We start from the raw sequence: 17,582 nt of genomic DNA, 5'->3' as shown, positions 1-17,582 counted from the left end.
GACCAGATATCTGCAATTTTCATAATCGTCATTTTATCACTCTTAATTTTCTCTCTCTTCCTCAAGGAGTTACTTTTACCAGACTCTTCCTCCTTTCTCTCTTCCTTCACTCAAAATATACTTTTATGTAGCTTTTTTGCTATTTAGAAGCAGTTAGAAAAAAACCTGAGGAAAATAATTCACTAAAGATATCAAGGGCTAATGAATAGTTATTGTGTTATCATTCCCAGGGTGTGGGCGGTGCTTGTTTTAAGCAAGGAAGGCTTGAAGACTGGGCAATAGCTTAAGAAACTAGAAATATAGAGTTTGTGTGTGGGGATGGTAGCCACAGAGACATTTCTGAGGTCCCTCATATCATACAAGGAAGCAGCCACCTTCACTAATTATGTGACATTTCAGCCATTTCTGTGGTGACATCATTGAAAAATCTGTACAGGGCCAGCCGTTCCTTATAGATTTTTTGCTGTTCCTCTGCCATTCCATTTGGCTTCGAATAGACAACAGGAAGGAAAAAAGAAGGCAATACAACAACAAAAAATAAATAAAAAAGAAGGCAGCAAAACTTGATTAAGACTTGAGTTATTTAAATTTTAAACTTTTACATTGAAATTTTTACTGTTGACGCCAAATTTGGGGCCTAAGATCTTTCCTCACATTGTGTTTTAAGTTGAATTGATAATTTGAGCTCAGATCTTGAAGGTGGTTTTTAGAGGGTAAAAAGGCTTGATCGATCTATCTTTGCAAAGTAATATTCCAAATATGAGTTGTGAAAATGGCTGTGTTTTCTAAGGATCTCAAAGCCCCCTAGATAAGGACTTTTGGGAGTTATGATAGCTCTATTTTACAGAAGAACATAAACCAAGCTCTAGAGAAGTTGAGAGACCTGATCCAGGCTGCACAGTGAGTCCCCATGTAGGGAAAGGGAACTTTTGTCCTGGGGGTGAAATGAGAGGACTTTCCCATCTCTCAGTTATACAAAAGTTCTACTGATCAGGAGTCGGGTGGGAGTGAGGAAGAGATTGAAATCTGGCTGTTGTCTGATTCCTTGAGTTGTTGAGGTCAGCCAGAGAGGAAGGATAAGTCATGGTTATGCTTTGATTTTATGTTGGTGTGTGATTTATGCACTCTGTTAGACAAGCTGCTTTCTTCCCCTGTTCCTCTAACAGGCAGTCTCATTGCTGGAGATGACTGTCAGCTGCTTTCTCTGCATAGCCACCATCACATGCCTCACCACTGGAGCCTGGGAAGCCTGACCACAAACCGGCATCTCCAAGGCATGAATAATTAGGTAGGCATAATGGAAGGCACTCATTGTACCCTCCAATTGCATAAGCCCATTACGGAACTCTGCTACATCAGCTTCTGTCTTCCAAAGGGGGAAGTCAGAGGATTTTCATACAAGGGCACTGTAACTCTAGACAGATCCAATAAAGGTTTTCATAACTGCTACCAAGTCAGGGAGGAATCAGACATCATCAGCCTCAGCCAGGAGCCGGACGAACATCCAGGCGACTTATTTTTCAAGCAGACTCCCACGAAAGACATTCTAACTGAGCTGTACAAACTCACAACAGAGAGGGAGAGACTGCTAACCAATCTCCTGAGCTCAGACCACATCCTGGGGATCACGATGGGGAACCAGGAGGGGAAGCTACAAGAGCTGTCCGTGAGCCTGGCCCCCGAGGATGACTGTTTCCAGAGTGCTGGTGACTGGCAGGGAGAGCTCCCCGTGGGCCCTCTCAATAAGAGGAGCACCCACGGGAACAAAAAGCCTCGGAGGTCTGGTGGAAGGAGAGAGAGCTTTGGGGCCCTCCCACAGAAGAGGACCAAAAGAAAAGGGCGTGGAGGCCGAGAATCAGCTCCTCTGATGGGCAAGGACCAGATCTGTTCCAGCCACTCCCTTCCTCTTTCTAGAACAAGGCCTAACCTTTGGGTACTAGAGGAGAAAGGAAATCTGCTCCCAAATGGGGCACCTGCCTCCTCCCTGCAGAGGAGAGAGAGCTGCCCCCCAGATATTCCCAAGACGCCAGACACAGACCTTGGCTTTGGGAGCTTTGAGACGGCTTTCAAGGACACTGGGCTTGGAAGAGAAGTGCTGCCCCCTGACTGCAGCTCCACAGAGGCAGGAGGGGATGGCATTCGGAGGCCGCCGAGCGGGCTGGAGCATCAGCAAACAGGTTCGTCTGAAAGTCACCAGGACCCTGAGAAGCATCCAGAGGCAGAAAAGGATGAGATGGAGAAGCCGGCTAAGCGGACTTGCAAGCAGAAACCTGTCTCCAAAGTGGTGGCCAAAGTTCAGGACCTGTCCTCCCAGGTACAAAGAGTAGTTAAAACGCATTCTAAGGGTAAGGAGACGATTGCCATTCGCCCAGCAGCCCACGCTGAGTTTGTACCCAAAGCCGACTTGCTCACCCTCCCGGGAGCTGAGGCTGGGGCTCACGGTTCCAGGCGGCAGGGCAAGGAGCGGCAAGGGGATGGGTCATCGCAGTCGCCAGCCGGGGAAACAGCCTCCGTTTCTAGTGTGTCGGCCAGTGCCGAGGGGGCCGTGAACAAGGTCCTCCTGAAGGTGATAGAGAGTGAGAAGTTAGATGAAGCCCCTGAGGGGAAAAGACTGGGCTTCCCTGTCCACACGAGTGTCCCCCACACTCGCCCAGAAACGAGAAACAAGAGGAGAGCCGGGTTGCCCCTTGGTGGCCACAAGTCCTTGTTGCTGGATCTGCCCCACAAAGTAGGTCCTGACTCCTCACAACCCAGAGGTGATAAGAAGAAGCCATCCCCACCAGCACCGGCAGCTCTCGGCAAGGTGTTTAATAATTCAGCCTCGCAGTCCAGCACACACAAACGGACGTCACCTGTTCCCTCGCCTCTGTCTCCAAGGCTCCCCAGCCCTCAGCAGCATCACAGGATCCTCCGGCTCCCTGCATTGCCTGGTGAGAGGGAAGCTGCTCTTAATGACTCTCCTGGTAGAAAGAGCCGTGTCTTCTCTGGGTGCGTCTCTGCTGACACCTTGGAGCCACCATCCTCTGCAAAGGTCACGGAGACCAAAGGAGCCAGCCCGGCCTTCCTCAGAGCAGGCCAACCTCGGTTGGTGCCTGGGGAACCTTTGGAAAAGAGCTTGGGGCCAGGGAAGACCACAGCTGAGCCCCAGCACCAGTCACCTCCAGGTTAGTCTCTGTTTAAGATGCTTTGAATCTTGGCTGATTGGGGAACTATCAGTCTGCCTGTGCTACTTAGAAACTGACTGATTAACAATGGACCAAAATTCCTAGGCCTATTAGTTCACTTTGTAGCAAGAAAACGGGGAGTGGAACAGGGGGGTGTGGAGATGATGAGGATGGTTTTGACCTAGTGGTTCAGAGGTATAGTTGCTTCCAGGACTTTGTGAATGTCTTTTATTTCTTTCTTTCTTTTTTTGTTTTTTTTTTTTTTTTTTGGCATCCTCTAAAGTTACTTCTGTGGTTGCGTAACAGTGACTCTCAAAGGAAAACAGGAACAGGCAGAGAGAAGTGGTAACTTGTCCCTGCCTTTGATGGTAACACTGGGTAATTGGCCTCTTGACCTAAATTCTGCCATTCACGCTGCTGGAGTCATTCTAGGGATTCTCTAAGCAGAAGTGCAAAAGTACGCTGTGTCTTCACTTATGTCTGTAGTTAGAGGTTTTTGTGTGTTTGTTTTTAGTAATCATCTCGATAAGTGCTATTATTTTATGACAAAAACTTTTGTGTTTTAACAGAACAGGAATGAATTCAGTCTAATTTGAAGAAACATGGTTCAAAGTTTTCTTTTTTTACAGTTTTTAAATTTCCCAAATAAGCACAAATTGACTTTATTCCGTAGGTATCTTTTACTTATGGGTTGTTACTGTTACTGGTATAGCATCATTTCTTATGTAAAAGGTGCTGAAGAGCTCATTTGACTTACATACTTAATGTGATTTAAAATGTTACATGAAAATAATTTTGTGGATTCAATAGGACCAAAAAAGACTGTGTAAAAGAAGCACCGCTCTGGTATTCATTACATTTTCTAGGCTGTTGTGGCCAGAATCTCAGGGTTTTATATGCCATTGTGCAGGTTATGTGTTCTTTTTCAGAGCTCCTCTAACAGCATGTGGGCAATGCTTTTTCTAGGGAATAGCTCCTAATATGATAGACAGTCTCTTACAGGTTAGAGCAAACAGCAAGTGCAATTTTTGAGATAAAAAATATCTATCTAGGGAAGAGGAGCTTCAAAGCTTTTTGGTCATTTTGAACTTGTGAAATTTTATAAATCTCTCTAGATCATTGATCCAGGGGGTAGAGCTTTAAAAATGTGGTAAATGCTTTTCATCTTGTTTTTTGCAATAAATCTTGTTTTGATAAGATTTTCTACTTTCATAACCAATATGCTTCACCAGGAAAGTCACAGAATCGTAGATTTTATATCACGTAGTGCAGAACCCTAGTGATGAAAATTCTTTCTCCTGTCGGATGCTGAGGACTTAGAAACACTTGACAAGGAAACTCTCTGAGATTATTAAGAGAGAGATTTCAGGAGGCAAGAGTGTAGAATATCTTAGCTGCCTTAACTCCAAAAACTGCAGAAACTGTGCATTAAATACATTGCTCTTTAGTAAATCCTCTTTTTCCTCAATGTAGGATTATCTTATTATTTTGTCCTTTTTCTATTTGAAAAATATCATAAAAGCTCCAGTGTATCTGGATCAAGGCAGGCACACAGAGCACATTCAGTTTCTGTTGGAGACTGACCGTGAGCCCACTGAGTGACAAGTTGAATGGATGATCACATGTTCCTTTGGCCTCTCCGTGCAATCACTCAACATTCCCTTTACTTTGGCCTCAGCCTTCCATTGGGATCTTCAGCAGCACTTTCAGGAACCAGTCATAAGAACTGTAAGCATCTCCTGTGCTTCTAACCTTATAAAAGAAGAAGCTGGAAAAGGGAAGGAGAGTAGAAGTGGGTAAGAGCTTTTTTTGATATGGGTAACTTCTCTACTGTGGAGACTTCCTATAGGGCCTCCAGCCATTACCTCCTATTGGCCCTACTTTGAAAGGCATGAGGGAGGGAGTTCCCCAGATAGTACCTTTGATTTGTATCCTCTGTCTAGTTCCCTTTTCTCTCTTGATTTTCCCTTTCCTGTCGCCGTGAGTCCTCTTTATATTCTGAACCCTTCAGTGACTCCCTGCAGCTGGGAAGCCCATACAGGGAGAAGTTTCCTGCTTCCAGCTACCTTTGTCTTTCACTTCATTTCTCTTCCCACCTAAACCCAGAAGAGGGCTCAGAGAGTTGCCAGCAGTCCAGAAAGAGGGGTGAATAATTCATTTACCATCACACTACAGTGTCCCTTTATCTGAACCCAACTCCCACCTTTCTCCCAGGTTAGCTATTAACCAGATTAAGTTTATGGTCTGTGGACATTTATTTCCTGTGGAAATAACATCTAGGTATTTTTATTGAAGTGATGTCATTAAGATTATTGAAAGCTCTCATTAACTGCTTAAGAAAGAGATTAAGTCTGGCAAAAGTAATCAGATCTGTTTCCAGTTGGAAGACTCTTCAATGTTAGAGGCAAGTAGTAATTCCCAGGAACCAGTGAAACCCGCTTATCCTTGTTACAAGACTAAGCAGTTAAAGCTGACATTACCATTCATGCAGGATGTAGCATAAGGATATCACAGAGGCCAGCGATGCACCTTCTGTTGGGTTTGTAATTTCTTAACTTCTCATTTCAAGGATGATGCATGGGAATCTCCATTATCACCACATAGTGGTGATAAAATAGAGAATATACTAACAAGAACTGGTAGTCAGGTTTTTCTTCTCCTGCCTCCTCCCACCGCCAACCTGGAGATTGGTTTTATAGCATTTTATTTGGCGGGTGGAGACTGATGTGGAATGTTCCCAAGCCTTTGTGGAGTATGGTCTTCCCCCAAACCTTGAGGAACTCTAGTTGTGCTAGCCTGCAAAGCAGTGTCCTTGGGGCTTGGTGCTAGGATTCCTTTCTGTTTTGCTTGCTTTCATTTACCTTTGATTCAAAGTAAACCCTTTTAGTGCCAGAAGAATCACAGGGAGCTTGGCTCACCATACTTGGGAAATGCCCAATCTTTAGTATGCTCTTGAGTAATCCTGTGGTTGTTTTCCTTTGATTGAAGTCACTGATGTGGTGATGGAAGCATATGCTCCAGGCATAGTTCTTCCTGATATTGAGAACTGAGAATCTCTTGATCAATTCTTGTGCCCATGAAAATATGTAATTAATGTCAACTTATTAAGACTTAAGAGGCATACATGAAATAAATTTTATTTACATGTGTAAACCCCTAATACTACTGTCAAAGCTTTGATTTTCTCTGTGGATATACATTATGGGAAGTAAATATAAACTCCTCCCATATTAATATTAAGGTTTGATGCAATTCCAATAAAATTGTAAAGAAGCGTCACAACATTAATAGACATATGCAGCCATTTAAGGTTACTACAGAAAGTATGTAGTACAAAGAAAATTATCTAAAATTAATGGAGGGAAAATAGGACTCAAAAATTGCATCAGCCATATTCTACCCATATAAAACAAATACAGGAATTAAGTTGACATAAAGTATGTTGCTATGCACTTTTGAGAAAGTAATAGGATCCCAATTAAAACTCTGTGTAACTATGACCTGGCAATCCCACTTTTAGGAATTTAGCTTACATAAATATATGTACCAATAAGAAATTAGGCATAAGGATGTTTATTGCAGCATTGTCTGTAGTGGCAAAAAATAGCTAGAAAAAATTTGAATGTCCATCATTAGAGAAATGGTTAAATAAATGATTGTGCATTTATGCTCTGTAATATTATGAGGCTGTTCAGAGTACTGATCTAGATTTGTATCTATTTGAGTTATAAAATAATACATAAAATGCTCTCAGGTTTTGTAAAACAACTATCACCCCTCCCAATATATAAATATATATGTTTGGTACAGGTTCGAATATCATGGAGATGAGTGTGGAAGAACACTGGCCAGGCTGTTAACATTCCTTATTGAGGGTCAAGGCAGTGGAGGTGGGGAATGAAGTGAAAGAGAAAGATGCGGAAGCATTGGAGAAAGGCATTAATTTTATTTCTCTTTACATATTTTTATATTGTTTCTCTGGTTGTAGTGAATATGTTACTTTTATGATTCTTCAAGAGTGATTTAACTACTTTTATTTTTTAAGAAAAAAACAAATTCACCACCTAGAGTGCTTGTGTGTGGGGTCGGGGGTGGGGAGTACAATTATAGCTAAAGTACACTTTTCTATGTTTTCCCCATGTCCTTTGAGGCAAGAATTTTAGCATTGAGAATATATCATTGTTACAAGGGGAAATGTAGGTTGTTAGAGAGCCGTAAAAGCCATGCTCAAAAAGCAGTAGTCCAGGAGGTAGGGATAGGATGAGGATAGAGCATAATCCAGAAACCAACGGAAGAAAGCAATTCAGAGAGGCCCCTGGATTACTCACAGTCCTGAGAGGAAACAGATACCTGCAAGGCTGAAGGCGCAAGGGAAGGCGTGGTCACTGGAGCCCAGACAGGGGAGATTAATGGAGGGGACCCTCTGTCAGGAACAGTGGTTTCTGGTAGAGACACCCAGCGGAGAGGAAGCTGTGGGGATAAATATCCTGGCCTCACCCTCCTCTGGACCACTTCCTGTAAACCTCCTCTAACTGAACCAACCAGAAAGCGAGTGTAAAGGAGCCAAGCCAAGGGCTGTGGTCTACGGGGTCAGCCCTCCAGGGCCAAGAGCAGGTTGAGAAAAATGGAGAGTGGATCTGGAGGAGCCAATGGGAGTCTGGATGAGGGGGATGAATTATGCCATAAAGAACAGGAGAATACTGTTGCTTCTAACCCTCTTTGAGGGAGTTACTTCGGTAGAATGACGTCTATGAGTAGATTATAAGAGGCTGAAGATGAGTAGGTGATAAGGAAGTGGAAGTAGTGGCTACTGTTTTTTCCCTCCGATTTATTAGTGAATGGATGTGAAAGATGGGATGGAATTTTAAATGAGCAACAGGGGAAAGAAGAATGTGTGTTTATGTGGTATATGGGTATATGTTTTGTTATAGAACAGTGGTAATCTTAATACTTAAATGATTATTACAGTGTTTTATTTCTTTCTCATGTGACCTTTCTCCTCTAAATTTGATTAGGTTGACCATCTTTTTATTGTTAAAAGTTCATACAAAGAGAAAGTGAATTAGAAGTCCTGGTAATATGATTTTTAGTCCATGGATTCAGAAACAATATTTTTTTTTTCAAAAAACAACACACAAAGCTCTTAAAATTTAACAATGTTTGAGATCCCATTGTGCCTCCTTGCTTTTTGTGTAAAGCATAAAGAGAATTTTAAAGAGTGCCTTTTCCAATGATCTCAAATAAGAATAGCTCATTGGCATGTGAAATACGAAATAAATGTTCCACTAATGAACAATTTGTATTTTAAGGTCAGTTTCTATATAAAATAAATGAGTATTTTTCTCATTTGTTTTGCTTTTTAAAGGGGAGTGTGATTTAAAGGCCAGGACCATGGCCAGAATCTGATGTTTTAAAATCCCAAGCCAGCTCTATGCCTGTGCATTTTTCCCCAGATTAAGATTGAATTATGCTTTGAGGATAACACCTTCCACTGGATTGCTTTTCACTTGTCTCTGTTTTTGGATTCAGAGTACAAGATATAAAGCAAGGGTGGCAGTCTGTGGCCTTTGGCTATATGCACAGCCTTCCGAAATAATTCCAAAGATGTGTAGAAATAGCAGAATAACACCATGATTAAAAGTAACAGCCACTGATAAATGTAAAAGAGAAAACTATTTTTAAAATAAATAGATATTAAATTTTAGAGAATAATTCATTGGATATATTTGTTAACTCAACACTCTGCTTCATGTCATTATTGGTTGGGACATGAGAAAAAGACAACCTTTTCGGGTTGTAATTGGATTACAAGTATTATATCAAATTGATAAAGCAGAGTACTGAATATTGAAAGCGTATGTTTTGTTTTATTTCTTTTTCTTTTTTTTTTTTTTGAGACGGAGTCTCGCTCTTGCCTCCCAGGCTAGAGTACAGTGGCGTGATCTTGGCTCACTGCAACCTCCGCCTCCCAGGTTCAAGGAATTCTCCTTCCTCAGCCTCCCAGCTAGCTGGGATTACAGGTGTGCATCTGGCTAGTTTTTGTATTTTTAGTAGGGATGGGATTTCACCACGTTGGCCAGGCTCGTCTTGAACTCCTGACCTCGTGATCTGCCCGCCTCGACCTTCCAAAGTGCTGGGATTACAGGGGTGAGCCACGGCCTGTTTTGTTTTATTTCTTAGGGACTCCTGAGAGAGCACTTTTTGAAAACAGCAGATACCACTGCGGCCCCACCCCCTTCCTCTTGATAGCTGTGAGCAGATAAATGACCGTGGTGCCGATCTCACTGTATTTGCTTTGTGATCACTTACAGGGATAGTGACTTCTGTTAGATAATTTTGAAATTGGAATCAGACCATATCTAATGTATCTTTGTGGCCCCTGGGCTGTGATATTAGGTCATACCATCCCCTTGGAGTTCCTCTGTGTGCCCCGGCAGCTCAGCCTCCTATCATGGCATGTTCTGGAGTTTCTTCCCTCTCATAGAGGGTTCTAGGAATTTTTTTTCACAGTCATGGATTGTTCCAGTATATTGAAACAAGGGCTCAGAGCCTTATAGGAAAGAACTTGAAATCAGGTCAGAATTGGAATTCAGAGATGTATGGGATACAGACGGATTTGAGGGGTCCTGGAAGAATGTTGGATAATAGGGAGGAACAACAAACTACTGAAGGAAAAGTACCACGAGAGAACACTTCTGGGCCAGAATGTCTTGGACAAACATTTCCTCATCCTCCTAGGAGGGCCCCTACACTTGAGGAAGAAGGAGCTTTGGCAAAAAGAAATGAAAGAACTTTATCATCAGAGGCCCAACAGTTTTGCAGTATTGAAGAGCTGTTCAAGAGAGGTAGGGACTTCCTCTCTTGAGGACTGGGTTTCACGCTAAGCAAGTGAGTGAGAACTTCAAACGCTGAGATTCAGATTTTTGTATTAGTAATTCATGGTATAGTCCCAGTTACTCGGGAGGCTGAGGCCCGAGAATCTCTTGAACCTGGGAGAAGGATGTTACAGTGAGCCGAGATCGCACCACTGAACTCCAGCCTGGGTGACAAAGAGAGACTCCATTTCAAAAAAAAAAAAAAAAAAATTCATGGTAACACGGTTTTATTCACAATAAAGTCACAAATCAGTTCATTCAGATTTCACGTATTTTTTCTAAAACATTAAAGTCTTTAGTTTCAGTTTTGTGTTTAGAGGGAGAACCCAGAAGTGCTCCTGTGACTGAGTAAAGCTGTTGGTTTCCAGGTGAGCCCAGAGGAATTGTGGAGAGTAAATAAGGTGTGCAGCTTGGGCCTCAGCTATGTTCTCCCTAGGATTCAGACTTGTCTGGGCATGTCTGGATAATTTGACAGTCATGGCCCTCCAGAGTCTTCTGCTTGAGTGCTGGGATGATCATCACAGGACAAAGCTCATCTTAAGGAAAGCAAGAATTTGAGCCACATCCGAGGGTAGCGGCTACCACGGGGAGGGACAACACTGAAAATAGCATGACGTATGTTCTCCAGATTTTCTGTTGCGCCAGCCCCGTGGACTCATGCCTGGAGACAGGGAGAGAGGACTGCCATAAAAAAAGCAGTGTGAAAATTTAAAGAGTAATGTTACTAAAATTTCTTTAGGACATTGAAAGCAAGTTCTGCATAACAGGATGTACAGACTTGGGGAAGCAGAGTCCCTATTGGAGGTGCTATGGAAGCACGGTGTGAAAGGGCATAATGAACTAGATTTTATCCAGTGTGGTTTTATTGATGGTAGAATGAATGAGATTTTGTCTTATCCCAAGGAGAAGCGGGAGAGGTAGGCAGTTGTGCCTTGGGCAACACATCTGGCACCTTTGACTACAGCAGCCCTGGTGCCCATTTTGGAAGCATCAAGAGGCACCTTGTGCAGCCGAAGCAAGAGATGAAAGCAGTGATGAGGAGGAAGGATTACATCCACGAGCACACATGATTTCTAGAATGATTCAGGGGAAATTGGTGTGGGGGAGAGGGAAGCACCAAAATTGGTAGAGTCAGTGAAATACCGATTTTTTAGCTTGTTATTACTCCCCTGATTGCAGTTGCTGGAAGGAATTATGTCAAATTTCATAGCGGTTTTTTGAGAATCAAATGAAATAATATCAATGAAAATAGCTCATAAAGCACTTTTTAAAATTAGCTTTATTATAATTACACATCATTGCTGGTTCATAGGGGCAGAAAGGATTTTAAAATCTCACTCCTTTTGGTATTTTCCAATGATGAAATGATGCTACAAAGAATAGCTCACAATGAGTTGTTTATTCTATGTGGATTTGCTGATTTGTTCTTGATTAAAGCTGCTACATTTGCTGCTTTTTTTTTTTTTAAGGCACTTACTTATATAGCATCTTTATCGATATTTTATTGTTTTGTGTAGGTTAATATTGGATTTCTCTTTTTTTTTTTTTTTTTTTCAGACGGAGTCTAGCTCTGTCGCCCAGGCTGGAGTGCAGTGGCGCAATCTCGGCTCACTGCAAGTTCCGCCTCCCGGGTTCATGCCATTCTCCTGCCTCAGCCTCCCGAGTAGCTGGGACTACAGGCACCCGCCACCACGCCTGGCTAATTTTTTGTATTTTTCGTGGAGATGGGGTTTCACCGTGTTAGCCAGGATGGTCTTGATCTCCTGACCTCATGATCCGCCCACCTCGGCCTCCCAAAGTGCTGGAATTACAGGCGTAAGCCACCATGCCCGGCCTAATATTGGATTTCTACCTAATTTGCATTAATAAAAAAACTTGAGGGCCAAGATCATATAGGATACCTCTGAGGTACTCCCCACACTGTCTAGCTTCAAACTGGCTCACTCAGTAGCCTTTTAATTAAATCAGGGTTTTAAAATTTTCTAAATTAAATCAAGTCAGAAAGGAATTGGAATGGTATGTCTGACTACTAATGTCATTTCAGTGTGAAATCTTAAAGGATGAAAGAGCAAAAGAAAAGAAAAACAAAGGTCTCCTTTCTTCCTCCCAATCATTTCTGAATCACGAGGAGTCACATTTTCTCTCTTCAAAGTGTTCTCAATTTCTGCATCTAATAGTAATTTTGTCCCTACTGATTTCCATATCATATTTTTATCAAGGCGATAGGTTTTGGACCTCAAGACATATTATCTGCCTCTCATCTGTATTTTTATAATAGTAACTCAGCGATTCTTCTGTGATAAAGAACTTAATCTTTAGCTCTTATCAAGCTTTTAAATGTAGGACCTTACCTTTCACTTTGGATGCATGCTTTGCAGTTCCATAAACAGTAGATTAACAGGTACTGATTCTTTTAAGAAAATTATGATTGTTGACTTTAATTAAAAACAACCTTCCAGCTTACAGTGATAAGGCAGTGGCTGCAAGCGGCAAATTGTCCTTAGGAGTAGTCAGACAGGATAATTGGGAATTCCTGCAGCTGACATGCCACCCAGCAGAGTGAAATGGGTTTGCCTTGCTTTGTTCTTGGTGTCCCATCTTCATTTGGAACCTGTTTCTGCTAGTGATAGAACACTTCAAAATGGAAACAGATGTCTCTTTATTTTTGGTTTTTAAAAAAAATCTCTCCTCAAAGATAGCAATGGTATCACATTCATCATTGTATACCTGGGTCAGTTACTGAAACTGACCAATGACATATACTCAGTAAGTGTTCTATTGAATGAATGAATAAATGGATGAATTAATGATGAGAGAACTTAGTCTGAAAACTGGTAACAGGGACACATTTTTCACATTTTTCCTATGTTAAACAATGAAACTGGTTTCATGCCATATTATGTGATTATTATCAATGTTAGATGCTCTTACCCTATTTTGCTAGAAAATGCTTTTTTATTTTTAACTAACCTTGAAACTATTCATCTCTGCATGGGTTTGGGAATCTAAATGTACTCAGAGATGGGAGTAGAATTAAATGGAACTTGGGTACTCAAAGTCAAACCTTTGGGGAACAAAGAAACTGTTCTTTTAAATGGAATAACTTTACAACATATGATTGGCTTTACCAGAACAGACAGCTTTACATTTTTAAATGAGATTTAACTTCATTGTAAAATCCAGTTACTGAGGGGCAGTCAAGTGATCAAACTTGAAACAGAAACCAGAGGCGGTTTAATGTTTCATGTACTTCACTGGTCACAGATTAACCATGTTGCATTATCCATGATCAAAGGACAGCACGTCTGAACCAAGGTACATTTTATAGCCCAACACATTGGCGAACTAGAAGGCCAGGCAGGGACCTGTAACTCTTGTAGGCTGTGATTCAGGGAGTTCTGCAAGGCTCACCTGCTGGGTGCCTAATGCCCACCATGGAAGTTTCCCTTCTGTGTAAGCACTGTTGCTAGAAAACTTGTGTATAATGCAAATGTAAGTTGAGGTCATGTGATTGGTTTCCAAAAGCTATGTACAAAACTCACTATAAGTCATTATATTAATATGCTGATAAAATTCCTGCTATTAATATTACCTAGCAGAGCAAGATCTTTACAGAATGGGTTATGGGATGGGTTTCTGAGAGTGGAAGTAGAAGTCAGGGTATCATTGGCATGCCACAAGACTCATCACTGCTCTCTGCCCTCATGGGATTTTCTTTTTAAAAGCTTTTTGGCATCCTGTATCAAATTTAGAGAAAAACTGAAACAGCGAGAGGTGTTAGGTGACAGAATCACAGCTTGTTAAATTTTCCTAAGTTAAATGGAACAAGATTAAACTCAAGAGGATAATGGAAAAATCCTGCATTGAGATTAAACTATCCACTTACAAGTAAAGGACATCAGGGACCTCAGTGTCTGTTTTAGCTGACAGCATATTGATTTTGAGCCAGTTGGGTAATGTATAGCTGTTGAGAACAAAAAGTCAGGCTACATTAGAAATAGATATTCATATCAAGGGAGAAAATGTACTACTGTACTTTATAAAGTCTGATGAATCTGGAGTTGTTGGTATAGTTATAGGTACATATTTGAAGGGCATTATTGACAGATTAGATTACGTGTTGGTGACCAGAATGGAAACATATCTGAAAATTATTTCATGGGGAAAAGAGTTATACTAAACAGAGTAGCCCATGTATCACAATGTCAAAGTGATACATGAGCAAGTTGGTATAATGTATGCTGTGTGTGCCACCCAGATCCCCCTTGCAAGACTAACACCCTGTTCTCTCCGCTGCTGGGAGCATTGCCAGCCAAAGGCTTACGGCTGAGTGCCTCCCCAGGAACTGCCCTCTCCAAATGGGAGCTACCTCTGCCATTTTGAGGTTCCATCTGAAGTGTCATTTGCAGAGGGCAGTTCCTGGGGAGGTACTCAGCTGCAAGGGGGGAGGTACTCCCAAGATTACACCTTCTTCTCAAGCGCAGGCCTGACCAATGACTTATCTGTGTGTGAGAGTACGGAAGCTCAGCACCATTGCCTTGTGTAGGGCAGTTCTGAAGGGCCATCCCAGTCTCCATGCTCCCTACATTATCACCTGAGGCCTCTGTCAAAATTGCATCTTCTCCAATCCTGCTTCCCTCACTTTCCCATAGGTATTGCTCCAAAGAGCACTCTCCACTAAACCTTCTGCATGGAATCTCTTTTCAGGGTCTATTTTCCAGGGGATCCTACCCGTGATGGGTGACATTATGTTACCTATAACAGCTCCCATTATTTGTAATGGGAGAGGATAAATTATTTGATGAATGATGCTAGGACAATCAGTTATCCATATGGGGAAAAAAAAACAGTTGGATGTACCTTATGCCATGCACAAAAATCTATTTCAGGTGGATTTTGAACTGAAATGTGAAAAGGAAAACTTAACGGCTTTTAGAAGAAAGTATGGAAGGATTAGGAAAGGGTTTCTTAAAGGCACAAAACATAATGAAGATTACTGGTGAATTTGTCTATATTTAAATAATATAAAATTAAAACGAAAGGAAAAGCATTTGACTATGACAGATGATATCATTTAACAAAGTAAGAAGAAAAGCTGGGAGGAGATATTTGTAGCTATTATGACTGACAATTAGCATCCAACATTTGTAAAGAAATCATACAAATTAATAAAAGAAAGGCAAACTACCCAGGAGGAAAAAAATGAGCAAAGGAGATAGTCAATTCACTTATAAGAAAGTCTGAATGATGAATTGAGTATATAAGAATATACTTAGCCTCACAAGTAATTAGAAATATGACAATTAAAATAAGATCCTAGTTTATACATATTAGATTGGAAAATATTTTTTCAAATTTATATTCTACCTTTCTTTTCTTCCCCTTCCTTTTGCTTCCTTCCTTTACTTCTGTGCCTTGGCACATGCTGTTTCCACGATAAACTTCTCATCTGTCAAGACCTAGCACACATGTCATTTTTTCCATAAAGCTCTCCAACTTCTCTGGTTAGAGTTAAGCATTTTGTTTTTTATATTCCAGCTATTGCTTTGTGCTTCTTCCATCTTAAAGCACTTGACATTGTTGTAATTATTTGTTTACATGTGAGTCTGACACTAGATCACCAGCTCCTGGGTGGCAGGAATCATATGTTTCTCTGTGTGCACGTGGCCTTGATCGTAGTGTCTGATACCTGAGTCGTGAATCAACATCGGATGGGGGAATCTGTCGTTCCTTGCCCCAGTGGCTCTTCCATTAGAGCAGACCCCTTCAAAACAGGATCTGAACTTCAGACGCTCTGTAATGGTTGCTTTGTTTTCTTTTTTGATGTACTCACTAAAATTAGTTCAAGGGCAACTTTATTTTTGAAGAGTTCTTAATTGTTCATCACCTGCAGTGCAGCATATCGTTGAATGTGTTTCCCGCTCTCAATTTAATTAAAGGGGATAAACGGATAAGCTCTGTGTGTGTGTGTGTGTGTGTGTGTGTGTGTGTTTAACCATAGGTGGAAAGTTGCATAGGGACAAAATAAATTTTATTTGTCTTTGTTGTTAATTGCTTTTCTTTCAGGGATATTGCTGCTTAGTGGCATCATCAGGATTTATTTTTAATCCTAAAAAAGTGAAATAAATATACTTTGCCTAGAGAGAGAAAATATGTTAATATATTTTAAAAAATAAAATATCTCTCCCTCAGGAAATTTAAATTTTTGGAAACATACACCCTAAAGACATTTGAAATTTTTCATATCTTTTTTAAAAAAGTCAGTGGCAGTTCTACACACTCCACATAGGAGTATATGATTTAGTTGGTATTTGTCGCCTCTTAAAATGATAATTAAATCGTAAAGGTGAAAAGGATCCCTTGGCTCTGTGTCTTCATGTTATAGATGATTAAAATGAGGTTCCATCTGAAGTACTGTAACTGTCTATTGGTGGAATATGCCGGATCTTCTGACTTGAATTTTGGTGCTCTCCTTTCTTCCACATTCTGTTCCTACTACCAATTTAAAGGGAACACGAAGCTTATTTGGATCTTTAGTGACACTGAGTTTCAGTAACAACAGCTACTTAGGTATTTATTTGTTTATTTATTTAGAGACAGAAGTCTCGCTCTGTCGCCCTGGCTGGAGTGCAGTGGCGTGATCTCAGCTCACTGCAACCTCCACCTCCCGGATTCAAGCGATTCTCCTGCCTCAGCCTCCTGAGTAGTTGGGATTATAGGTGTGTCTACGCCGGCTAATTTTTTGTATTTTTAGTAGAGACGGGGTTTCACCGTGTTAGCCTGGATAGTCTGGATCTCCTGACCTTGTGATCCGCCCGCCTCGGCCTCCCAAAGTGCTGAGATTACAGGCGTGCGCCACCGTGCCCGGCCAACAACAGCTATTTAGGTATTTATTTTGGAACCCTTGAAACTTCCTCAATAAGCAATTGCCTGGTGGCTTCATAAACTTTATAATAGATTTTCATTAGCACCTGAATTCCAGGGGATACACAACTCCATTTCAGTGCAATATAATTATTACACTCATAGTCAATATGGATTAAGAGGTGAAGTTCTCGAAAATACATTAAACGTCTACTTTTTCATTAATTAAGTTACGATAGTCTGTTAAGTGTCATAATCTTACATAATTATTAAAATATCATTAGTAATATCCCCAGACTAGAAAATTGTGGGCTTGGTATGGCCAGTGTGCCTCTCATCCTCTCCTAGTCCTCCATTCACCAGGAGAAGAGATTAGACGAACCTACTCATCATTACTTCATGAAGAACTTCTCCAGGGTCTTGAAATACAAGGAGCTTTTGAGGTTAGGTCAGAGATAGTGAAGGGCCAGAGCAGACTTTGGAAGGATGCTGCTCCTAGCCTCTGCCCTGAACCCTTTGTTTTCCTCTCCCACTACTATGGCCACCATCTCTACATGCTGGGAGGGACATAGCATGATGATGTGAACCGATATCTGAGCCAGATTGGAGCCCTAAATCATAGCTCTCATACTTAGAAGAACCCTGTATTTTAGAATAATCAAAGCTTTGTTTCAAAGTT

The 17,582-nt window shown here is 41.3% G+C and overlaps 1 protein-coding gene across 6 annotated transcripts in view; it reads left to right on the top strand.

Moving 5' to 3' along the window:
• The window catches only part of FMN1 (formin 1), a 430,759-nt gene that overhangs the window by 37,418 nt on the left and 375,759 nt on the right, over window positions 1–17,582 (top strand). For all 6 annotated transcript variants that reach the window (XM_063794664.1, XM_063794665.1, XM_063794663.1 and 3 more), the window contains one exon: window positions 1,167–3,164. In XM_063794664.1, coding sequence (XP_063650734.1) covers window positions 1,298–3,164 — 1,867 coding nt within the window. In that variant the 5' untranslated portion in view covers window positions 1,167–1,297. The remainder of the gene's footprint in view (window positions 1–1,166; window positions 3,165–17,582) is intronic.

The sequence above is a fragment of the Pan troglodytes genome, chromosome 16, assembly GCF_028858775.2.
Source record: "Pan troglodytes isolate AG18354 chromosome 16, NHGRI_mPanTro3-v2.0_pri, whole genome shotgun sequence".
Classification (NCBI taxonomy): domain Eukaryota; kingdom Metazoa; phylum Chordata; class Mammalia; order Primates; family Hominidae; genus Pan; species Pan troglodytes.
Note: the sequence above shows the minus strand (reverse complement) of the source record. Positions and strands in the feature narration are given on the sequence as shown.